This window comes from Sturnira hondurensis, unplaced genomic scaffold (genome assembly GCF_014824575.4).
Source record: "Sturnira hondurensis isolate 20B ecotype Veracruz unplaced genomic scaffold, ASM1482457v3 Scaffold0022215, whole genome shotgun sequence".
NCBI classification, from domain to species: domain Eukaryota; kingdom Metazoa; phylum Chordata; class Mammalia; order Chiroptera; family Phyllostomidae; genus Sturnira; species Sturnira hondurensis.
In genome coordinates, this window is record NW_028094846.1 from 4681817 (window position 1) to 4706566 (window position 24750).

General features: G+C 48.0%; 1 protein-coding gene across 12 annotated transcripts in view; it reads left to right on the forward strand.

The window, feature by feature from the left end:
* Positions 1–24750, forward strand: part of DNM3 (dynamin 3) — a 383116-nt gene that overhangs the window by 94756 nt on the left and 263610 nt on the right. For all 12 annotated transcript variants that reach the window (XM_037035176.1, XM_037035187.1, XM_037035185.1 and 9 more), the window contains exons 5-9: positions 16546–16644; positions 17201–17361; positions 18381–18523; positions 21363–21498; positions 23298–23365. In XM_037035176.1, the coding sequence (XP_036891071.1) occupies positions 16546–16644; positions 17201–17361; positions 18381–18523; positions 21363–21498; positions 23298–23365 (607 nt within the window). The remainder of the gene's footprint in view (positions 1–16545; positions 16645–17200; positions 17362–18380; positions 18524–21362; positions 21499–23297; positions 23366–24750) is intronic.

The following is a 24750-nucleotide window of genomic DNA, read 5'->3' on the forward strand; positions in this document are numbered from 1 at the left end:
AGAACAGCAATGCATTATTCATAGTAGGCGAGCAGAGGAACGGGGAGAAGAGCAGTTTGCGGTCAGAGAGTAGAACGTTGGAGTTTGTGATTTACAGCTGGAACAGGTCCGGGTTACAAATGTCCGGGATGTGGTCACGGGAGGAAATTGCTGAAATGACATGCAGGTAAAAGTCACTGAGTAGGAGAGGTCAGGAAACGAGACACATCAAGAGAACTGAATACATTGTCTCCACCTACACTGAAGCTGCTCAGACAACGGGTGGGACTAGGGGAGTGAGCAATAAATGGGGTAGTCCCGAAACCTGTGTGTGTGTGTGTGTGTGTGTGTGTGTGTGTGTCTGTCGGAGTGGGTGTCTGGGCACTTCCCAGGCGACAGCAGTGAGGAGGAGCAGGGGTTTGGAGCAGCACTGAGCAGGAAGAAAACTTCACGGGCGTCCACTCTCTCTCCCTCCAACCCCGAGCTCCGTGGAGCCCGGATACTGTGCAGTCTTCTCCCCACCGAGGGGCAGCAGGGAGAGACCTGGATCTCAGGGCGGCAGGGAGGAGAGAGCTGTTGTTTGGACCAGAGCTGAGTGTGTTGGGGCAACTTGGTGACAATAGGAATGGTTCCAGGTGGCGCAGTGAGAGGACTGCAAGGGGAGGGAGTGGGCAGCTTGTGGGAGTGAAAGACAAGCTGCTCTGCTGAAATAACCGAGAAACATTTTACCGACACTTCGCCTTAATAGGAAATTACATTAATGAAAGCGTAGGGCATAAAATTCTGCTTTGAAACGGTGCAGCCTGGGGTTTAATAAAGCACAGAGTCCGTGGCCAGACCTCCTGGGCTTGAATCCTGGTTCCACCACGTACCAGCCTGTGATCTCGGGCAACCGACGTGATATCTCTGTGCCTCAGTGTCCTCATCTGCAACATGGGGCTGATGATAAACCCCTCCTCATGGGGCCGTTTTGAAATAAATGAGTTAGTATCTGCAACGTGCTTAGAAAGTGCCTGGCAGTTTAAAAGCATCACGTAAAATTAATTTGTTTCATCGGTTAAAAAGCGGTTTTGTGGCTGTTGAGTCTCAGGCACTCCCAGGTATTTTTTTCCTGCAGCAATGTCTGTTATAAAAGACTTTAGAAACCCATAGTGTGAGTCGTTTCAGGAAGCACACACCTGTTAAACTCAATCCTCACCCCGCAGAGTTCACCCTTGCTTTCCACTTCCTTCCCGCATGGCTTTTCCCAGGGTGGCCAACGTTATCACCTGTCCTTGGCTCCTGCACATTCGTGGTGTCATCCTTATAGGCCACCCTGACCTGCAGAGGCAGAGCCACCCTTTCAGAAAGCACTTGTAGTTCCCATGCGTGCGTGCGTGCGTGCGTGCATGCGTGCGTGCGTAAACCACAGTGTCTTGTATTGGTGCCCGTAGTGGCCTATATAATGCAAACCACACTCCCTGCTCAGTAGGTGCCAGCAGAGCTGGTGGATTTAACGGAAACCTTTGCCATAGGAGAGACTCCTGTTCCGAAGAGGATGGACGGCCAGAGGAGCTTGGGTTGGGCTTGGGAGGGAAGGGTGACATTAACATCCCCGTCACCCTCCGTGTGCTGTCCCTGACCGTCCCTCGGAACCCAGCTGGACCTCCGGGGGGCTGTCCTCACTGTGGCGTGCAGAGAGGCCTCGTGCGGGTGGCGCCGGAACGTTTCGCGGCCAGCAGCAGTCAGCCGTCTGCAGGTCTGTTGGCGATTCCAGATAGATCGCTGAGGGCTGTGTGCGGCGCCCTTAGTTACCATCTGCGGTCGGAGCTCGCGTGTGAGGAAGGNCGTCACCCTCCGTGTGCTGTCCCTGACCGTCCCTCGGAACCCAGCTGGACCTCCGGGGGGCTGTCCTCACTGTGGCGTGCAGAGAGGCCTCGTGCGGGTGGCGCCGGAACGTTTCGCGGCCAGCAGCAGTCAGCCGTCTGCAGGTCTGTTGGCGATTCCAGAGAGATCGCTGAGGGCTGTGTGCGGCGCCCTTAGTTACCGTCTGCGGTCGGAGCTCGCGTGTGAGGAAGGTAAGAGCGGCAGCTCCGCAGCAGCACCCCCCCCCCCCCCCGGGAAGGGAGTTTCTCCATGAAACGCTGAGTGTGCTTTCCGGGAGGGTCTGTCTCCCTTGTCCACTGTCCGTGGTTCCCCGAAGGCTCCTCCTTCTGGCCCTTTCTTCCTTGTCCATTATCCTCTGGGACGCATCTGAGGTGGACGGGGGTCTATGCACCCCGTTTTCTACCTGTAAAAACTTGGGGCCATAGAGGTTGTTTGAAGATGCAAAAATATCAAAATCTTTTTCAGGTCTGGCTTTTTGTGGTTTGTTTTGAGAATAGTTTCTTAAAAAAAACAAAAAACAAAACACCTCAGTAAACTTAACTATCTGTTTCTAGTTAATTCCATGTACAAATAATTGTACCCAAAGCCTTTTCCTAGACATTGGCCTTAAATCTGTTTTATTTCTTTGTTGCTGGCCACCAGTACCCTTCTCCTACGCTCTTCTCCCCCTTTCAGCCTATGGTGGTTACTAACTCCAGGCGCCCTGAGACAGTAGTGCGGGTAGGGGGGGAGTTGTGCGTTGTAAAGGCGAAGTGTGGCGAGTTTGGCACATACCCGTGCAGCTACCACCACAACCAAGGTAAAGAACGATTCCAGCACCCTTGAGGTCTCCTCTGCTCCTTGCCAGTCAGGTCCCCCCGGTCCCCACATCCGGCTCCGGGAACCCCCCAATCTGCTTCCTTTCACCGCGTGTTAGATTTGTCTTCTCATCTGCAGTGGAATCGTACCATAAGCACTCCCAGTGCCTGGCTCCTTTCGCTCAGCGTATGGTTTTGGAGAGCCCATGCTTTTGCCTTTTCAGAAGTTCATTCTTTTAAAGCAGTATTTCCTTGTGATGGCCTGCCACATTCTGTCGGTCCATCCACCCGTTGATGAAACTAGGGTTTTCCCCCCCAATTTTGGGTGTTTACAAAGAAAGCTGTCGTGCGTACTTGTGTGCAGGTTTTCTGTGCTCACTCACATGTTTGCATTTCTCTTGGGAAGATACCTAAGAGCGGAACTGCCGCGTGAGCGTATGTTTCATGGGATTAAGGAACCACTATGCTCTCCTCCCAAGTGGCGGCACAGTTGTTATTCCCCGCAGCGAGACAGGAGTGGTTCCGTCGCCACACATACTCACCACTGCCCTTACTTGCAGCCATTGTGGTCCCTCTGCGTTGGTCTGCCTTCCCCTGATGCTCGGCACCCTTGCCCACCCTTCTGCGCTCGTGTGAGTTTGCTTTTGTAAAGCGTCTCTGCAAACCTTTGTCCGTTTTAAGTTGTTTGTTTTCTTAGTATTTAGTTATGAGGTTTTAAAAAAGTGCAGTCTGATACAGACCGTTCACCATGTCATAGACATATTTTCTCTCGGTCCATAGTTTACTTTTTAAATATTCTTTTACCACGTCTTTTAAAGAATACGTTTTATTTTGATATGTGCACTTTATTGATGTTTAAAATACACACATCCTTCATCCGAAGACATCTTTGCCAATCCAGGTTTGCAAGGATTTTTGTCCTAAGTTTTCTTCTAGAAGTTTTGTAGCTTCAGTTTTAAATGTAGGTCTGTAATTCTTCCCGGGGCGTGCCTGATGGGAGTAGGAGAGGGTCAGAGTTCGCTGTTTTCCATGTGGGTGATGTACAACTGTTTCTGCGCCATTAATTGCGCACAGGTGCCCTTTCTCCACTGAGTGACACCGGCAGCCGCGGGCAAAACCAGCTGCGTGTGCGTGACCTCTAAGTCCGGGCTCTCTACGGTTCATTGATCTGAATGTCTATCCCTGTGCCAACACCACATGATTGTAGCTTAATTATTGTAGCTCTGTCGTAAACCTTGAAATCAGACAGGGCGAGGTATTTTTCTTCATTTTGGGGGGTGGTTTATAGGAGTACTTTGTCTTTTCATTTGAAAAATATTTTAAAGATTTTATATGTTTATCTTTAGAGGGGAAGTGAAGGAGAGAGGGAGAGAAACATCAGTGTGTGGTTGCGTCTTGTGTGACCCCTGCTGGGAACTGGCCTGCAACCCAGGCATGTGCCCTGACTGGGAATTGAACTGCAGTTGTTCGGTTCGCAGGCCCTCGCTCAATCCACTGAGCTACACCAGCCAGGGCTTCATTTGAAATGTTTAATTAGCTTGTCAGTTTCAACAAAAGCTTCCTGGGATTTTGTTTGGAATCCCATTCAATGAATATAACCAATGCAGTGGAATATAACATACTAGCCATTAGCCGCATGTGGCCAGTAACATCGCAGTTAATGAAAATGAAAGAGTAAAATAAATGGGCCCCTCAGCCCCATCTCATCCCCAATGTCAGTGACTGCATGCGGCTGGTGGCTGCTCTGTTGGGGAGCTCACGTGCGGGGGAACGTTTTTACGGTTGTGGTGCGCCCTGCTGAACAGCGAGCACGGCCGTGGACCTGCGTGGAGAGAACTGAGTCAGCGTGCGGAAAGCCCTCACCCTGAGTGAGGTCTCTTCCCGCAGGGGGTTATGGTTTCCAGCATAGGTTTTGCATCTGTCATATCAAGCTGATCCTCCTGTATTTCATGGTTTCGGATGCTGTTGTAAACAGTAGTTAAAGATTTTTTGTTTTCCAATTTTTCGCTGCCAGTGTGTATAGATGTGTATGGTTTATTTTGGCTTTTTGACCTTGTATGCAGTGATGTCAGTTAGTCCCCATATTAGTCCCAGCAGCCTTTGGTGGGTTCCTTACAATATGCCTCGTACACGGTCTTGCTGCCTGTGAATAAAGACAGTTTTTACTCTCTTCTTTACAGGTGTATGTGTTTGAATCAGTCTTTGTTTCACTGGCTAGGAGCTCCAGTATAATGCTGAGTCAAAGAGGACAAGTAGACAATTTTATTGACCTTTTCGAGAATTGACATTCGGTTTAATTGGTTGTAGATAATGTTTATCTGCCTTTTATTTCACTTATTTCCACTGTTATCTTTATTGTTTCCTTACTGCTACTTGGTTTGGATTTAACTTGCTGTTCTGTCCCTAACTTCCTAAGATCGAAGCTTAGATAGTTGGTTTTAAAACTTTTTTATTTGGTACTAGTGATATATGAAAGCTTTTACTCATTACATATATTTTAAATTTTCTCTGCGACTTCCTTTTTGATTTCTGGTACTTTGGAGATATGTTGTTAGTTTCATAATATCTTGGCATTTTCTGGATGATATTAATACCTAAAAAGGAATGGCTTTATTCCTTTCCGTTGAGATCTGTCTGTCGGGACCACCCGTGGCCCATTTCGGTGGATGGCCAGTCTGTATTTGGGAAGTGTGTGCACCGCCCTGCTGCCCTGTGGCGTGTTCGGGTGCTGCTCTTTGGATCATGTTTGTGGATGACGTTGAGTAAGTCTCGTATGTGTCTCAGTTTTTCTATTTGCTTGTTCTTTCAGTCACCAACTGTATTTGTGGATTTGTCCATTTCTCCCTTCAGCTGTCAGCTTTCTCGTACGTCCTTTGAAGATCTATACGTTTCTTACCCCTTTAAGATGATTCTTTGGAAATCGAACCCTTTATCGTTATACACGTGTCTCTCTTTATTCCTTGTAATATTTCTTGCTCTAAAATCTATTACACTTGCTGTTAAAATAGCCACACTAGCTTCGTTTTCATTAGTATTTCCATTGTAGGTCTTTTCCAGACTCGTACTTTAAATCTCCACATTTCCTTATGTTTAAAGTGTATTTCTTGTGGTTGAGCACATAATTTCATTTTCTCTTATACTCAAACTTCGCTTTTCTGCCTTTTAATTTGGCATCGAGACCACTTATATTCAGTGTAATTATCGTTATGGTTGGAGTCAAGTCTGTCCTCTCCATGTTTGTCTTTTACTTATATTATAAACCGTTCCACGTATAAACAGACACCCTCTCCATGTGTTTTAAATGACACCCAGAATGTATGGTCATTATTTTTGCTCTAAGCAGTCAATTATCTTTTAAAGATACTAAAAAGGAGCAAGAGCTACCCTGCATTTACCCACATAATCACCATGTTCGGAGGTTTTCGTGTCTTTGTGTTGATCTGAGTTTCCGTCTGGTATTGTTTTCCTTCAGCTGGAGGGACCCCCTCTGCCACGACTGGTCGTGGACATCTTCTGACAGGTCATTCTCTGATCTTCTGTTTGTCTGACAAAGGCATCAGTTTGCCTTTATTTCTGAAAGATGTTTCCTTCACTGGTACAGAGTTTTAGGTGACAATTCTTTTTTCTCCTGCACGTTAAGGATGTCCCCCTTTAACGGTTTTTGATGAGAAGTCCACAGTTATTCTGATCTTCATCTTGCTTTTGTTCCCTCCTCCGCACGTCTGCCTTTCTTTCATCTCTGATTTTCAGAAATTAACTGCGGTTTAAAGATAAACCACAGTGCCTGGCTGTGGTCTTCTTTGGTGACTGCTGTTCTTTGAGTTCTTGGACTGGTGCATGTATTGCAATTGTGTTTTTTCAGCTATCATTTTTCTTCACTTTTTCTTTATATTCTAAACATTTTATGTGTATTTATCATTGCTATTTTAATGTCCTCTGTGAATTCCATTGTTTCTATGTGAGATTCCATTGACTGATCTGTTTGTCCGAGGATAGTCACCTTCTCCTCCTTTGTGTATCTAGTAATTTTTGTTTGAATGCTGGATATTTTGAATTTGATTTTGTTGAGTGTCAAAGTATTACTGTATTTTTTTTAAAAAAATGTGTTGGGCTTTGCTGCAGCAAGGAGTTACAGTACTTGCAGGTCAGTTCAATTTCCTGGAGCTCATTTCTAGGTTTCTGAAAGGGTGGGTCTGCCGTCATCTTGACCCTCCTGATACCTGTAAGGCAGCAGTGTTTCCCACTGTGGCTGGTGGGAATGTCATTGATTCCCAGCCCTTGGGTGAGCTCTGGGAGTTGTTTGGTGGAGAGCTGCCAGGAAGTTGCTCTTGCCAGGCTGTGTGGGCTTGTACCCTAGGCACGCATGCATTCATTGACTCCAGGGGGCTCCCTGCACATTCCTAGACCTCTCCCAGTCCCTAGTCCCCTTTATCTAGGACAGCATCAATTCCAGCCACCTTGGCCTTCTTGAAGTTCAAGCTGCGTCTCCAACTCAGCAGGACTGCTGGGATCTTCGTGCGTTTTCCCTCCTTGCCCTGTAGTCCACAGTTGCCTCCAAACAGCAATTGGGTGAATGAATGGCTTACTTTGTTTCTCTTCTCTCAGGTGTCATAGTCCTGACTGACCTGCTGTTTCGTGTCCGAAAACAATGATCTGTTGGATCAGTTGTCTAGTAGTTTATAGCGGAGTGGTCTGTCTGAACTCTGTTACTCGTTCACAGGCAGCCACAGAAAACACTGCTCCTTTGCTCAGCTGGAAATTCTTAGTGGACCTTCATGGCTCAGAGCCTAGATTTCCAGATTCTCTCTAATCCTTCCTATTTCTGCCTGCGGAATGATACGTTTCTGGTGTGAACTCATCTTTTCTAAATACCTTTCTCTAAGTAGCAGGGAACAGTTGAGACAAATTGACATTCTGGCGATTTCCAACGGCTTTTACTTCTGTTAGGTACTTAGTTTGCCTTACGAGTTATCAGATTAAGCAGGTTTACAAAGTATACAGCCGCTGGGTAGAATGATTCTTCATCTTTCCACCTTGCAGCCTTTCTTCCCCTGCGACCTGACCCGGCTCAGCCAGGCTTTCATTCTGGAAGCCCTCTTCTTCAAAGTGCCACCCTCTGTACTAACGTACAGGAATAACGGCACGTGTAATGGTGCGAACGGGAGATAGGGCCATCCTGGGTGGATGCGCGGTGCGCTGTGGTGTCTCTTCTCTCTGACATCATTCGGATGCCCAGGTACTTCGTTTGTCCCCTTTGCGGACGTAGGGACCTGTCACGGTTAGATCCGGCAGGTGGGAGGTCAGGGAGCAGGCAGGAGCACGGGTGGGAAGTGACACAGACCGAGCCCAGCAGTGCCCACGTCACTTCTGCTCTCATCCCACTGGCTGAAGTTCAGCCACAGCGAGATTGCAGGTGGGACGGTAGCTCCAGGGGAGGGAGGTCCGGAACTGTCCTTCAGCTGTGCACCAAGGGAGAAGAGCAGAGAGATTTAAGTCGACATGGATTGTTTTTATGCCTTCCTCTATGCCTTACTCTACTTTGAAGTATAAATTCTCAGTGAAAGACCCACTCTGTGCCTAAATTTTGTCATCTTTGAAGTAATTCTCCTTTCTTTCCCTTGTCTTTTTTTACCCTTCTTCTCCTCTTCCTTCCTTCCACAAATATTAAATCTTTGAAGCATTTTGCTAGACTTGAGGCATATCTTGATGAGTGAGATAGAGTCTCCATTACCATAGCAATGGTAATTTTTATGTTTTTTCACTTCTTAATATTTCACCTAGAATCCCATGGAATAACATTACCTGATGACTTTGACAGTGAAAACCATGCTATTCAGAATTGTTGGAACAAGGAAATAATGTTCATGGAAAACTTACAGGAAAAAAATCCCCATGAAACTATTCTCATTCATCTCTGATTGCTTGCAGAAGTAAAATATTCCATAATCTTTGCCAAACAGAAAGCACAACATTTCCTTCAACAAACTCTCCCCCCAAAATCCCACCGAAACCCCAAACAAAAAGAATGCGCTAACTGCAGGACATCTAATTTCCTCAGTCTGTTTTTAATTTTGCTGTATACATATTTACACTAACTCTTCACTGACTTTTTTCTTCCTGTCTGTTGTTGTAGGATACACAGTGTTCCAGAGAGCTTTTCTGGAAACTGGTGATGTGGCTTCTGGCTTGGTTTCGTCCCGTTTCTTAATCAGATGAAACTCCACCACTTATGATTTAGTCCCATCCATAAATGGGAGAGATGAGTGTTCTTCTAGGGAAGTGACAGCGTTGACAGCAGACATCGGCCCCGTGGTGGGGTATTGTCACTCGTCTGTCCTGAAATTTGCATTTCTGTTTTTGTTCGAACCTAAGAGAAGTAAATGTGCTTATTACTTCGTTCATTATTCATTGAATAAGTAAGCATGTATTGGTCTCCTGCTCTGTGGGGCCTCTGCATGAATTGCTTAGACTGTGCAGATTAGGCACAGTTTTTATTCTTGAAGAAGTCATGGCTTTTGGGGGAGACAGACAAATAAGCGGACTCCCTAGTGTCTAGGGGGACTCACACTGTCACATACATGGATTATTTGGATGGCACAGAGGTAGGGCCTTACACTTACCAGGGGCGGGGCCCCAAAGCCCCAGAATTTATTTATAAAAAGTTGTGTATTCATTCTTAGATGTTTAAACTTCACTTGCCTTCCAAGCCCTCTTTATTTGATGCAATACGTCTGTTGAGACATTTTTTTCCACAGCTCAGAACAGTTTTTGAACTCGTTGATTGTGATGCCTTTTAGTGCTTCCATCATTTTTTTGTTTCATCTCTTCCACATCAGCAAACTGTTTTCCTTTGAGGATTTTTTTTATTTAGGGATGCACAAAAAAAGTTGCTTGGGTGAGATAGGGTGTATAGGAAGGGTAGGGCACCAGGGTTATGCCATTTTTGGTCAAAACCTGCTCAACACTTAGCAGGGCGTGGGTAGGTGTGCTTGTAAATCACCCATCAGGGAATGGGAAAACACTCACTGAAGCCGAACGCAGCCTCTCACAACAACACCGGCTGGTCCACTGATACAGATGGGTTCCTAGAACACTCACCTAGCAGGAGGCGGCTGCAGGGGGGACTTTTACTACAAGGGGCCCACCCTCCAGAAGACAATTCTGGGTTTTTGGGGGTCCCTCCTTTTATACTTGAGGGAGCCTGACTAAGGACCTGCAGGAGAGGCCTGAGAGGTACTTTGGAGGATGGTAGGAGTTGACCAAGAAAAGAAGGCCAGGCTACTTGGAGGTGAGGCAGTAGCATTTTGAAGTCAAGAGGTGACAGTGCAGGGTCACACGGAGAACACAGCTCGCTGTGTGTCACTGGAGCCTAGGACTGAGGCAGAGTGAGAAGGGGTGAGAGGCAAAGCTGGGCGGTGACGACTTTCATTTATTGAGTGGTTTTTACATATCGAGTACTTTATGTGTGTTGGTATTTGATTGTCTTGAATGAATGGACTTCAGTTTTTAGAGCAAGTTTACGTTCACAGGAAACAGGAGTGGAAAGCACACAGAGTTCCTACATACATCCTGTCCCCACCCACGCACAGCCTCCCCCACTGTCTGGATGGGGAATTTGTCACAGTCGATGGACAGACACCAACACATCACCATCACCCAGTACCTGTGGTTCACACTGGGACTCACTCTTGGTGAACGTTCGATGGGTTTGGACAAACGTGTAGTGACTTCCAGCCACTGGAACATCGGACAGAGCAGTTTCCTGCCTGAACGCCCTCCGTGACCTGCTTTGCACCGCTGCCTCCCCTCACCCCTGACAGCCCCTTGCCCCTGGAGTTCTGCCTTTGCCAAGGGTCATGCAGTCAGAATCCTGTAGAGTCTTTTCAGAGGGCTCCCTTCCCTCGGGAGTAGGCATTTAAGATCCCTCCACGTCTCCGCACCACTCGGTGGCTCATTTCTTTCCAGCCTTGACTGACGGTCCACTGCCTGCATGCGCCACGGTTCATTACCCACTCACCCACTGACAGACACCTGGGTTGCCTCCAGGTTCTGGAAACTATAGGTAAAGCTGCCACGAACCCCTGTGTCCGAGTTTTTGCGTGGGCATGTTTGCAGCTTCTTCAGGTAGATGCCGAAGAGGCATCCGCAGGATCGCACGGGAAGAGGATGGTTAGTTTTGTAAGGAACCGCCAACTCCCTTCCACAGTGGCTGCGCCTCTTTGCCCTCCCACCAGCAGCGAGTGAGATCCGCTGCCGCCCCACGCCCTCGCCAGCACTCGGTGGTGTGATGTTTGGGGTGTGGGCGGCTCCAGCAGGTGTGCAGTAACATCCCCCTGGTGTTTAACTCGCTTTTCCCCGATGGCGTATGATCTGGAGCGACTTTTCCTGCACACACTTGCCGTCCATCTTCTCTGGAGAGGTGTCTGTTCAGGTCTTTCTCCCGTTTTTAAAATCAGGTTGTCTTTTCCCCCTGCCAGCAGCAGGAGGGCGGTTTTCTCACCTAATCACTGTGAGATCCTGGTGGAGCTCTTGGAAGTGAAAGCGTGGCTCCCCACTGTGCCCGAGTCCTCCCTGTGGCTGGGTCCTCCCTCCTGAACCTCCGGCAGCTCACCGAGTCCAGGTTTTCCGACCCGGATGCTGGTTCCCTCAGAGTTTCCTGCTTCTGGGTGGTGAATGCCGGTATACATCTGTCTGCCTCTCCAAATTTGGGGGGCAGTGCCTCGTGACCCCGCTTCTCTGATGAGTATTAAGAAGGATGTTGATTTTCTGGTGTGTTCTACTTCTTACTCGTTAGGAGGCAGTGGCAGCTTCCAGGCTCCGTGCATGCTGGACCGGAAACCCAAAGTGCTGTTACTTAACTTTAAAAGATAGGTCTGTTGTTTTTCTCATTTCAGCGATGAGTTGGAGTGAACATACAGCTTAGCCTTCAAACAGGAAGCCCTTTGGAGTGAAATGGGTTGCTGTCGCTCCTTCCAGGCAGGGAATGTAAACTGATGGACGGTTACCCTGGTGACGTGGTTGCACCTGGAGAGGAAGCGGGTGTCTTGGAGCTAATTAGAGGCCCAGGTGGACTGGACCCCAAACCGTCCAGTCCCTGGGTCCGTGCCCTTGGCTTCTGGGCCACAGAGGACTCAGATTTTGGACGTGCCTGCGTGGCTTTCCAAGGTCTCCGTCCGACGTCCTTGGCTCTCGTCCATGGGGCTCTTCCTTCCCGAAGAGAAATATAACTGAAACATTATCACACATTATTTATTAGCTCTAAATTCTTTGTATGTTTCTTTCAGTTGGAGGGCAAGAATTTTATTAAATTCCTCTTTCGTGTACTTACTACTTTATATAACCCTTTCTAAACGGAATGTGGACGTTTTCCTCCATCCCAGAATTCTGGACTAGAAAGAGACATCTAGTGGAAGTTTTACTTCTATAGATAAACAGATTCAGATGATGTAAGGAGCTTGCCGAATAACACAGCCAGTCTAGCTTAAGAATTGGAAGGCAGAGAAGTACAGCGATTAAAAGTGGGATTGGGTTGCTTGGACTTCACGCCCCGCGGGCTGGGAGCCTTCCCACGGCGTACGTTCCCCCCCAAGTCTCACTTGCCTGCTCGTGTGGTGGAGGAAAGAACCGTACCCACCCCAGAGAGTCTCGGCTGGTCCCAGGGGAGGGGCTCGGGGCTCGATAATTGGTCTCGATTAATTTATTTTCATTGAGACTTCAGATTTCCAGGCAAAAGTGCTCATAAAACACGCTGCCTTTGAAACCCTTCTGGCCGTGGCTCTGAGATCTGCCAGGGTAGGCCCCGAGTCTGGTAGCCAGACTCCGCTGGTTATTTTAACGGGCCTATTTGTGTAACTAAATGTGAAAAAGACGAGGTTCTCCTTTGCCACCACTGGCGCCCCACTAGGCATGGCCTCTTCTGCCTTCTTCCTCATAAGGGAGCAGTGACAAAATTGCTGTTAAAATTCAACATTTTAACAGCACTTTCATTTTATTAATGTTATAAATGTACATAGCTTTAGAAAATCAGTCCCTTACCCATTCCTCCCAACTCTTGAGTACTTATTTTCACAGGCTACCACTTCCAGCCCTGTTAGCTTTTTTTGTATTGGCTTCCATATTTTTTAAAAAAGATTTCATTTATTTACTTGTTTTAGAGAGAGGGGTAGGGAGGCAGAAAGAGAGGGAGAGAAGCATCTGTGTGCAAGAAAACCTGTTGTCTCTCTCTCTCTCTCTCCTAACTGGAGACCTGGCCTGCAACCCAGGCATGTGCCCTGACTGGGAATCAAACCAGCAACCTTTCACTTTGCAGGCTGGCGCTCAGTCCATCCCAGCCAGGGCTGCCTCCGTATTTTTATATAATCTTTTTATACTACTCTTTCTTGATTTTTAAATTTTAGATATTTTTTGACTTCCTACTGTAGAGAAGATTTAGCTGTTCTATTATTTCTTTCCCATACCCACATCTGTCTGTTTACACACACACACACGTCTGTGTACCCTTCACACTTGGCTCTAACATTTATACCATCGTATTTTGCTAAATGAATATTTATGATTCTGAAAATGTTATTCACAGCTGAGCCGTGTGGTAAATTATGATTACATTTCCACACTGCTGTCTTCTCGGAGATTGATAGTTGAACCTGTTTGCATAGTCTTCTGTATGTGTATCTCTAATACCTCCCAATTTCACCTTCAAAAATCGAAATCTCTTAATACCTTCACAAATAGTAGGCATATTCAATTGCCTTTATTTTCTTTTCCTTGATGAGGAAGAGATCTCTTCGGGAATCTGGGTCCTCTCTTTCCCGTAGATGCTGACGGTCCTCCCAGCCTCACGCTGGGTCCCCACCGCCCTGAAAAATTCCCTTCTTTTCTTGGTTGTGTCGGACTCCCTGCTTCCTCGGTCTGCTGTCTCCTCGGAGGTCTGCTCCCGGGTTCGGTGGGATACCTCCTTTCGTAGTTTCCTCCCCAAAAAGGAGGAAAGGAGGAAAAATATTTTGAGATTTTGCAGGTCCGAGAATATCTTTATTTTTGTACTGTCATAATTACTGATAGTTTAGAATTCTAGGTTAGAAATTATTTTTCCCTCAGAATTTTTTTTTAAAGATTTTATTTATATATCTTTAGAGAGGAAGGGAAGGAGAGGAGAGAAACATCAATGTATGGTTGCCTCTCAAGAGTCCCCTGTTGGGAACTGGCCTGCAACCCAGGCATGTGCCCTGACTGGGAATCGAACCGCGATCGTGTGGTTCGCAGGCCCGCGCTCAATCCATTCCCTCAGAATTTTAAGAACATTGCTTTGTTGAATTTTTGTTTCCAGTTCACTGCTGGGAAAACTGATGCTGTAAAGATTCCCAAGTCTTTTTTTTTAAAGAATTTTCTTTCCTTCCTTCCTTCCTTCCTTCCTTCTCTCTCTCTCTCTCTCTCTCTCTCTCTCTCCTTCTTTGGAAGCTTTTTAGGATATTTGATTTGTTCCAGTGTTTTGAAATCATATGCAGATATGCCATAATTGTCTGTGTGTCAATGTTTTTTTAATGGGTTGGGTACGATCGATGGGCTCATTCAGTCTGTAAATGGATCTTGCGCTTCAGCGCAGTTTCTTGAATAGCATGCCCCCACCCCCCACTGGGTCTGTTTGATCGTCAGTCTCTTATGGACTGTCAGTTACTCAGATATTGAGTCTTCTGCATTTCTCTAGTTTTAGAAAAGTTTTTCCATTCCTATTATTTACTTCTTTTTCTTTTGTTTGCTAGAAAGGTTTTTTAACTTTGTATTCCATCCACTAACATTTTCATTCCCACTGTCATGTTTTTGGTTATTGAGAATTCTTTGTTGTTTGTTTTTTTACATGACATTGTTTTCGTTCCGTGAATGCAGTGACCGCTCCTTTCTCTCTGAGGATATTAATTACGACTGACGATAAGGTTTTTTTCCCCCGTGTGTTTGCCTTGTCTTTGTTTTCTCCGAGTCCCGTGTGATACTGTTCATTGGTTTGGGTCTCTCGCTGGAGGATCTCCTGGGCTGTCCATTCATATTCAGAAGTGGCGAATGATCAGGTGACCGGAAGGTCTGTGTGGGTGTCTTCCAGGGAGTGAACGATCAGCTTCTCAGCAGGAAGATTCACTGGGCTGCTGTGTGCTTTTCTCTTGCAGTGTGGTTCCTTTCTCCCAGACCACTGTTCCAGGCTCTTGCTTGGAGGTTGCAGTCAGCCAGCCAGCTCTAGTTTGATGTCAGATAGGGGAGGGGGGTCCTGGCACTCAGTATGTAGAATTTTGCTGATCCCTCTCCTTTAATATCTGACCCACCCCCAACCTGGGCCAGGTGCCACGAGTCCTGAGTTTTCTCCGGTTTGGACTCTCCTGAGAGCACGCCTGTGCGCGCCTGCCAGGATGGCCCAGGGCAGCTCCTTACTGAGTCCTCCCCTGCGTGGAAATCAGCACTTCCACCCAGCACTCCCATGTCAGCCTCACTGCCACACCTGCCTTCCTCAGGGCTGTTGGTCCTCAGGTCTCGACCCTTCCCAAGATGCTCCGACATCAGTTACGTGGTCTCTATTGGCTTTCTTGGATGAAGTTGTCCTCCTTCTTTGGTCTGCCATTTTGCCAGGTTTCCAGCTTTATATTTTTCCTGAAGTTCTCCCTCATTTTCTTAAACCTTCTTGGTTTAAGCCTTTAAAAAAAAAATTTGAGTCCTTTTAGTGTGAGCAGCAGCATGGACTCTGAGCCTACCTCCTGTAAGACCAGGGGAAGGTTATTTAATCCCTCTGTGCCTTAGTTTCCTCCTCTTAGAAAATAGTAGTTGGACTAGCACTAAGTGATTGAAGACGTGTAAAGCATTTAAAACCACAGCTGGCTTCATAAATGTTAGACATTTTTATTTAGAATAGTTGTACCTGCTTGTGTTCAATTAACTGTTTAACTGGAAGTCCAGAGAAATGCACTTTAAATGATGTGACTCAGTAGGTAAGTACTGATGGAAGCAAGGGACAAGTAGAATGTGTCTGATAGGATCCATAACACGTCTAGGTTCATACACTGTTTTATTACTGAAGGGAACCTGCAGACCGACCCTTTATTTTACAGATGAGGAAAGTCTTATTTTCTTTTAGTATTTTCTCTATTTTCTTTCTTTCTTTCCTTTTAGAGAGAGGGGAAGGGAGGGAGAAAGAGAGGGAGAGAAACATTGACGTGTGGTTGTCTCTCACGTGACCCGCACTGGGGACCTGGCCCACAACCCAGGCATGTGCCCTGACTGGGAATCGAACCAGTGGCCCTTGGGTTCACAGTCCATGTTCAATCCACTGAGCCACACCAGCCAGGGCCAGTCTTGTTTTCGTTAAGTTATGTGTCCCTTCCGCAGGAGCAGGACACACTGTGAGACTTGCATGATTTCTGCTCATGGTGCCATCTCACACCCAACCTCCTCCTTTTTATTTTCTGATTTCTGGTCTTAGACCCAGATCGATACTCAGCCTTGGTTTATAACACACTCGCATAACTGGTCCAGGTGTAGCCATTTGTTTATGTTTTTAAGTAATGTAATACAGAAAAAATGTAAGCATCATGTTGTAAGCAGGAGCTGGAAGGAGAATTTAAATGTGTATGCGCGTTCCAAAAATAAACTCATGAATTGAAAAGTATTTTTGGTGAGACAGGTGTTTATGTTTTCCCCGTGGAATAGAAAGTTACCTGATGGGTGGGTGGTTTTCCAACTCTCTGCCTCAGGCCATTGAAATTCCCGAGGCTGGGGTAGCAGTGTATTACCAAACAGAGTGAGACCGAGAGGAACAGGAAAAGGACCAGACATATGAGTGCTTTGTATTCAGCACTGAGACATACTTGTCTCCACAATTTGTATACCTTCTGCACATTGCGTGATGCTGGGTTTGTTGGTGTTGCAGGTCTAAGAACGATTGGAGTCATCACCAAACTGGATCTCATGGACGAAGGGACGGATGCCAGGGACATCCTGGAGAACAGGCTGCTGCCTCTGCGCAGGGGTAAGTGCCATGTCTGCCTCAGGGCTTCCTTTGCTGACGGGCAGACCCACAGCCCGCAGACCTGGGTGGGGGCGGGGCTTGGTTGTAACGTCGCCGCAGGTGTGAGGAATGGGGCTATGATGAGTTATGCTTTTTATGGGATGGCGATGTTCCCAGGGATGTATCAAAAATGGTCCAAGGGGAAACTGTGCCTTAACAGGAGTAAGCAAACTGGAAAAGGGAGGGGTATGAAGGAAGAATATAAATACTCACAGACTGCGTAAACGTACACTGACCTAAGTCTGACTTAGCTGCCCACTATATGACAGAAGAAACATACTCTGTTAAAATGCACAGAGCTTTATCAGCAAAAGGCATCATTGTGTCAATGCTACAAAACTGTCATTGGCCAAATCAGCCAGCCTTTGTTCTGTCCTGATTGAGTTTTGTGGAGGGACCCATTCCTCAGACCTTAAAAGAATTTTGCCTCTTATTCAGACTCTTTGAGAGCCTTGAGATCACCCCAAAATAAGCAGCAAAGCGTGCCCCAATGCCCTAGGTGCGTGTTCTGTTTCAGGCTACGTGGGGGTGGTGAACAGAAGCCAGAAGGACATCGACGGGAAGAAGGACATCAAGTCCGCCATGCTGGCGGAGAGGAAGTTCTTTCTCTCGCACCCGGCTTACAGGCACCTTGCCGACCGGATGGGGACCCCACACCTGCAGAAGGTCCTCAACCAGGTAAAAATGCGCTTCCAAGCAGCAGGTGCTATTATGAAATGTGCAAGTGACTGCTGGAATTCATCTCTTATTTTTGTATTCATTGTTTTTCTGATGTAACTCACACAGCTGAAATTATAGGAATTTAAAAAAGGAATATGAATGTTTAGATCCACATTGCTGCAATTCTCTTGAATGGAATCTTCCACTTTAATATTATTGAAAGGACAGTGCTCAAAGCAGAGAGACATACTGATGTAGGAGCGGTGAACAGGGGTATACACTTTAATACCCATTTTTAAAAAAGATTTATTTTTAGAGAGAGAGGAAGGAAGGGAGAAAGAGAGGGAGAGAAACATCAAAGTGTGGTTGCCGCTTACATGCCCCATACTGGGGACCTGGCCCACAACCCAGGGATGTACCCTCACTGGGGATTGAACCTGAGACCCTTTGGTTTTGAGCCACACAGGCCAGGGCTAATACACATTTTTATATGCAGCTTGTCGAAGGCATAAGCCAGTGACCCAGCACAGTCAGACTGGGGCCTAGGGGCGGAGGCAAGAGGAAGCGCCTGCAGGGCTGTGGAGTGGAGACGAGGTTCTAGCTGACAGGTACCTCCGAGCTCCACCAGGGCAGTGAGCCCATGGTCCTGAGCATGTCTGGAAACCCCTGTGACTCCCACTTCCTTCATTTCCACCACGTTCTAACTTAAACCTTTTTTCTACGAGGTAGGTGATCTGGTCATCAATCGATGCTAGGTGTTTCTAGGCATCCTCATTAGTAACATTAGCTGCTTTTCAACAGGGTAGACCAGATGGCCCCAGGCAGCACCTGTAGTTGAGGCACGTCGAGTCTCTTCTGGGGCAGTGGAGGAGAGAGTCGGAACTGCCCCTCACTCCCCGCCTCCACACTCGGTCTCAGCTGCGTGAATCATGTCTCAGGTCCCGAGCGATCAGGAAAACAGTGGAGGCCGAGTTTCGTCTCACGAGCTAATCCTCTGTCTGTTGTATGGGTGTGTGCTTTTGTTTTGTTTTATGTAGCAACTTACCAACCACATTCGGGACACCCTGCCAAACTTCAGGAACAAACTGCAGGCCCAGCTGCTCTCCATAGAACACGAGGTCGAAGCCTTCAAGAACTTCAAGCCGGAGGACCCCACCAGGAAGACCAAAGCCCTGCTCCAGTGAGCGCCCCCTCCCCCTCGTTGTGTTCTAGGCTTAGCGAAGCAGCGAGTCAGCTCTGTGAGGCTTTGTGTGTGTTACCCAGTGAGCTTGCGTCTCTACGTTTTCTTGCAGGATAATTGTAAATCCCGCTCCGCTGTTACACAAAGTTAACCAACTGCCTGTCCCAGGCCCACTTTCATTGTGTTTTTATAATTGGATTCAGTAGATGGCAAAACCAGTATGATAACCCAGCAGGCTTTTTTGGCCCTTAGACTTAGAAGCGGGCAGAGCTCCTGTTGGAAGCGTCACAACCTGTCTTGTACAGCTGCCCTCTCGGTGCCCCTTGTACTTACCTTTGCCTTTCACTCATTTCCTGTGACCCGGGCGCACTTCGTCAGGGGAATGAGGACCAAGGGTTCCACGGAAATGTACGACGCATCGAAGTGTCTTTATCCTTGTCCCTGATGGTTTTAATTTATCCCTTCAAAACCACAACCGTGAAGACGGCCCAGTGTGTTTTCGCTCCTGCCTGGTCTCCCATCTCATCCTTGGGCCGCTACGTTCATCCTCGTGTGGCCTTGGGGTCAGGCAGCAGCGTCGTCAGAGGGGGCCCAGCTCCTCGTCTGTCACCCTTTCTCGCTCTTCCGGCCCCTTCCAGCCTCACCTGTCCTTCAGTCGCTCTACTGTACCTTGCCTCAGGTCCCTCCGCACCAGAGGACACCCCCCGTCCAGCTTATATCCCAGGACATCTGGTGTCCGTCTCCAAAGATGATCCTGCCGCCTCTCCTGGCCCCTTCCCCCTCCGCATTCTCACAGTCAGCGCACCCTTCATTTGGTATTAAAGGTCATGATACAGTGTCTTCTTTTCTGGGGAGATTTCTAAATGCTCCAATTATTTAGGTAGCATTTTAAATACATCATGCTATCACATTTTAAAAAATTATGAGACCATAGAGAGGAAAAAAGGTGTTTTTGGATTCAACTCCTTCCTAGTTTTTTTTTTTTTTTTTGTCTTGGCTTTGGTGAACACCCATAAAAACTCTTCAAGTCACAGGGAAAGGAAGGCTATTTCTGTTCCCAGGCCATCACTGTCTCAACATCCAATCAAAGGAATGTCCTTGCGGAGACTGGCCTTGCCTCTGTGGCTCCACTGGGCTCAGAGCACAGAACTTTCCAGTTAGATGTTCCCTCGTAGATGAGAGATTCAGCTCCTTCCTCTCTTCCTCTTTTTTCCCCTTCCTGCCCGCTTTCCTCTCCTCTCTGTGTATTCTGCTCAGGGTCCGGGTCTGCACTACCTGCTGTGATTCAGAAATGAGTAAGACGTTTTTGGCTTCAAGAAGAGGCCGTGGTGGAGCAGAGAGAAGGGACATCTGAGAGACTAATCTGACAAATGCAATGTCTCTGCTAAGTATAAAATGCAAAGGGGGCCCAGCTGAGGAAGCAGAGCAGTTCCCTGGAGGAGGGGTGTGTGTTCACAGAGAAAAGTGAGCTTGAATGAAATCCCGAAGTTAGGAGTTTGTCAGGTGGGAGAAGGAGGACGTGCACTTCGGTGCCACGGGTCCCAGTAGGCCAGGTGGCCCCTGTGTCAGGGTGGGGAAAGAGGGGCTGGTGTTTCAGCATGTATGGCGCGTACACACCCTTCTAGGTGTTCAAAAATCAGCTTCACATTAGCATATGCATGAATATAGCCTCAGGTGCATCCAATTATAATCTAGATTTTCTGGCCTAGTAATTTGCAGGTACTTTTCATTTATCTATGATGCTGGTAAAAGATGTTGTGAGTTTTAGATGGTTTGAATTTTTTCCTGTTAGATTTTGAATTTGCAGTTACTTCTATTATGTCACAATTGGAGTTTCTGTACCAAGTCATCACAGAGGCACGTGGTTTTCTTCTCCCCGTGGTAGATTTCTTTGTTGCTTTTCACCAACCGCCTGAAGGCAGTTCCTTCCTTCAGTGGACTGAGTGCTTCTCACATGCCGAGTAGCAGGAGAAAAACAGAACTCATGGCCCCTGCTCTTAGGAGAGAGATCGGTGGGTGACCATGGCCGTGTGTCTTCCAGGGGCTGTGCTGGCGACGACATGCAGAGGGAGCAGAGGAGGGCCCTTCTGGTGACAATGGGGACAGGTGGCTGATAGGGTCACAGATCATGGGGGTTTCTCTGGAAAACGAATCCTTGAATGGAGTCTTGAAAGTCAGATGAAAGGTAGCCTGCTAAAGTAGCTAGGGGCCTAGGGAGTGGTACCTGAGCGGAAGTAAAAAGCACAGAGGTATGGTATACACGGGGAACCGCTTCTCTGGCGCAGGCATGGAAGCTGGCTGGGGAAGTAGTAAGAGGTGGGTGGCCAGGGCCAGACCACAGAGAGTCTTGGGTGATGGGTGAAGGAATTTTCATTTTATTACCAAGGGGTGGGGAGTCAATGAGAAGCAAGGCTAGAGCTGGTCGGGCGGGGGGGGGGGGGGCGGGCGATCACACACATGTGTTGTTCTGGCAGAGTGAGGCCTGTGATGCGGGGGGCGGGGAGGAGAGGTGTTCCCCAAGGGGGCCAGCTGGAACCATGGGGAAAGCCAGGGGAGTGGGTGTCGTAGGAGCCACGGGCTGCCACTCTATGGACAGAGCGCATGGAATGGTCCAGACGTTTAGAATGCATATATTTTAACTAAACTTCTAAAGTAAATCCTAATAACATGCATTTCAGATAGTTAATCTGGAGCGCTGAGCACAGTGCGATGCTAACTCTACCAGCAGGCAGCCCAGAGACAGCCAGGGAGGGTTCCCGGGATGACCGCAGGGAACTAGAAGGAGAAACGCAAAGCTCTGCCCCTTTAACTTGAATTTATTTCTCTCTCACAATGACAGGATGGTTCAGCAATTTGCCGTGGACTTTGAGAAGAGAATCGAAGGCTCAGGGGACCAGGTAGATACCCTGGAGCTCTCAGGGGGTGCGAAAATCAATCGTATCTTCCACGAACGCTTTCCCTTTGAAATAGTCAAGGTTGGTACCGACGTTACTGTTTCCTGCCCCATTTCATTTCGTTTCCACATTGTGTTCCACATCCCTGTTCATGGAACATGGCAGAACGGGTCTGGGACCAAGACAGTTCTTTGAATGAGAAAGCCTTCACACTCAGGTGATGGCGTTCGGGAGAGAAATATTTTTTACCCGTGGTCCCGATTTTATTTCATGAGATCTGAAGGCATGTCAAGTTATCTCAGCAAATACTAATTGCATCCCTATGATGTTTACTTATTGTCCAGTTAATTTAAAAATATTTCTTGAGCACTTCTCTGTGCCAACGTTCTAAGTGCCAGTGATCAGGACAGAGACGCTGTCTGGTGGGGAAAGACCTAAAATCAACAAATCAACCAAGTAAGGAGAGCTCCAGTGTTATTATGTAACATAGCGGGGAGTGGGGGAGGGTTGGGGGAGTCACTTTTGGTGGGACGTTCAGGCACAGTGTCTCTGAGTCGGGGATGTCGGAAACAGGACCAGAATGGCATGGGAAGACCAGCTGTGGGCATCTGGGGGGAAGGGTCGCGCGAGACAAGCAGCACCTGTACACAGGTGACGGGCAGGGGCTGCGCCGGGCTGATAAGAGGAAGGAAGTGCCCCACTAGGGTGGATTTGTGATTTTGGAAGTAGGGACCGCAGGGTTTGGACTAAATCTGGGGAATGCGAAAAAGAACTTTCAAGATGACTCCCGAGGTCTTGGCTTGCACAGCTGAGCAAATGTCCGTGTCCATGAGGTGAGGGGCCCCGAGCCACGCTCGTGTGTGAGCATGGAGCCTGTTCCGTGCGAGGCGCTCAGTAGGCAGCCGAGTGGTTCAGGGACGGGGCTGCTTCTGTCTCGGTGTGGGAGGCAGATGGGTAAACAGAGAGTTTCATTAAAATGTGCTAAGCGCAGTGATAAACTGTAGCCCAGGGTGCTATGGAAACACCACCCCCAGATGTGAATCCTGGCCCAGAGTGTCTGGGAGCCTGGCGTCCGAGCTGAGCCTGGAAGGATGAGCTGCTCCTTAGGCAGGAGGAGGTGAGGGAGGGCGGGATTACTCCAGACAGAAAGGGAGGACGGGGAAAGACTGACCTTGGAGCCCGGGGGTGGGCAGGGAACAAAGCCGTTCATGGTCATGTGGACGGCCAGCAGGGCTGGAGGGGCCGAGCCTCGGGAGTCGGGGGCTGAACCCAATGTTCTCTTGATACCCTTCTAGGTCTAGGCTCCATGACACTTGGTTCCTACTTCCAAGTACATTTCAGGTACCTAGTGACTTCTGGGAAATTTTTACCCAGCCCTCTATCCCGTGTGGGATTGGTAAAATATTGTTCATTTCCTCCCAGAAAGAGGCCTGGAACCCAGGTGGTTAAAAGGCCAGGGAGAAAAGACAGTCATTGTTCACGTCGGCACAGCTGGGCTGCTGTTGCTTGTCAGGTGACACTCTTATTTATGCATTCATCGGTGAATACAGTTCCTGTGTTTAGCAAAAGAATGAAGAATTACAGCTTTCAAACGAATGGTCAGATTTATGACCAGGAGGCATCCTTTATGCATAGCATTCCTACCTAGAATAGAGTTAAAATCTGCTGCACTGAAATAAAACTCCCAGAAATCCCTAAAGTTCTCTGTTGCCTTGAACTTTCCATAAACAGATGTTTTGACCATCTGGGTTTAAGTTAGGGGAGACGTGAGCATCCATTTATTACTAACAAAGCCATGTTATTCTCATTCTTTAATATTTCATAGTATTTTACTCAGTGGAATCAAGTATCGTTAATTGTGGCTCGTTTTGTATCTGCAGATGGAGTTCAATGAGAAAGAATTGCGACGAGAAATAAGCTATGCAATCAAAAATATACACGGTATCAGGCAAGTGACTCACATGTTCCTTGTCTTCGGTTCCGGCTGCTACAGGAAGATGCATGTTTATAAATGGCCAGTGAAGGAGCCTTTACATCGTCTGAGCCCAGTGGGGTCCAGAGGTGGGGGGAAGGAGTAGGAAGTCCTAGTTTGGGTTCAGCGGTAATTGCCTGTCTCGTCACACTCGGTCTTTCTCAATTAGAAAAGCAGAAATCCTTCTGCACTCACAACACTGGGCTCGCACGGCCAGGACCCCTGTCCTCCAGAGCCTTCCGTCTCGGGGAGGGGGGCCTGGCAGGCCATCCGTTGTCATGATTCACACTGGGAGGGAACAGAGTGACCACGGCTGGCATCGTGGAGCAGGGTTGGGAACGATTCATGAAGGTGGTAACTTTGGAGTTGAACCTTGTCTGTTTAGAGGACAAGAATGATTTCAGCTGGCAGCGGTGTGCTGTGTGTGTTCATATGTCTGTGTGTGTCTCTATGTGTTGAGTGTGTGTGTGTATGGGGTAGAGGGCAATGCAATGAGACGGGAGAGGATGGAGCATGTCGGGGCTGGAGGGTGAAAGACAGGACTCACGAAAGGAGTGGTGTGAGCACAGGCAGAGGTGGCGGCTGTAGCCCGTGGTCATGGAGCAGGGGTCACGCACACTGACTGCAGGTAGGAATGTAGACAGGAGAGCAGAGGGCGTGGGTCTGGGAGTGGCCCTTGTGCCTGAACTTACCCTTGTATAAAGTGGTATTATATGCGTTTACTTTCTTTAAATAACTGCGATAGGAAAAGAATTGAAAACACGCATTTCCTGAGTTCATTACAGAAGCCTAAACAAAGTGTGATGGGGCATGTGGTAGTTGAGGTGTCCTAAGTCAGGGTGACAAGACTGACTTAAGTTGCTGGCTTCACGGATTTTCCCATGGGAAGAAGGCGCCCCCTGTCTGTCGGCAGCGGTGTCTCCACTTCAGCAGAGTGTGCTGTGGGGGTGTGCACCCTGCATACACAGGGCCGGGCGGAGACTCTCCGGGGCACTTGGCCGTGACTGTGAATGTGGTGGGTGATTTTCCGAAGGAGTCGGACATTTGAATTGGCTGCCATTTTAAAATGGAGACGCTCTCTAGGTACGCCTGAGCTCACCAGGGGAAAGGTGGAAACATCCACAGGCACGCCCAGTGCCTCTAGCCAGCCGCGGGCCTCGTGTTAGTTCTGCCAGCAGGAGTGTTAAAGCTCCCTGTTAGCTCTCGCCCCCTCCCTCGAATCCAGACTGTATCTGCGGTAGAGCTGCATCTTGCTCTTTAGCTGGGCAGGGCTAGGGTTTGAACGTGCCTGTTGGATCACAGTTTGGGGTCAGAGGGCATTTGTACTTAGCCAAAGACAGCGCTTTTCCTTGGCTTTCAGA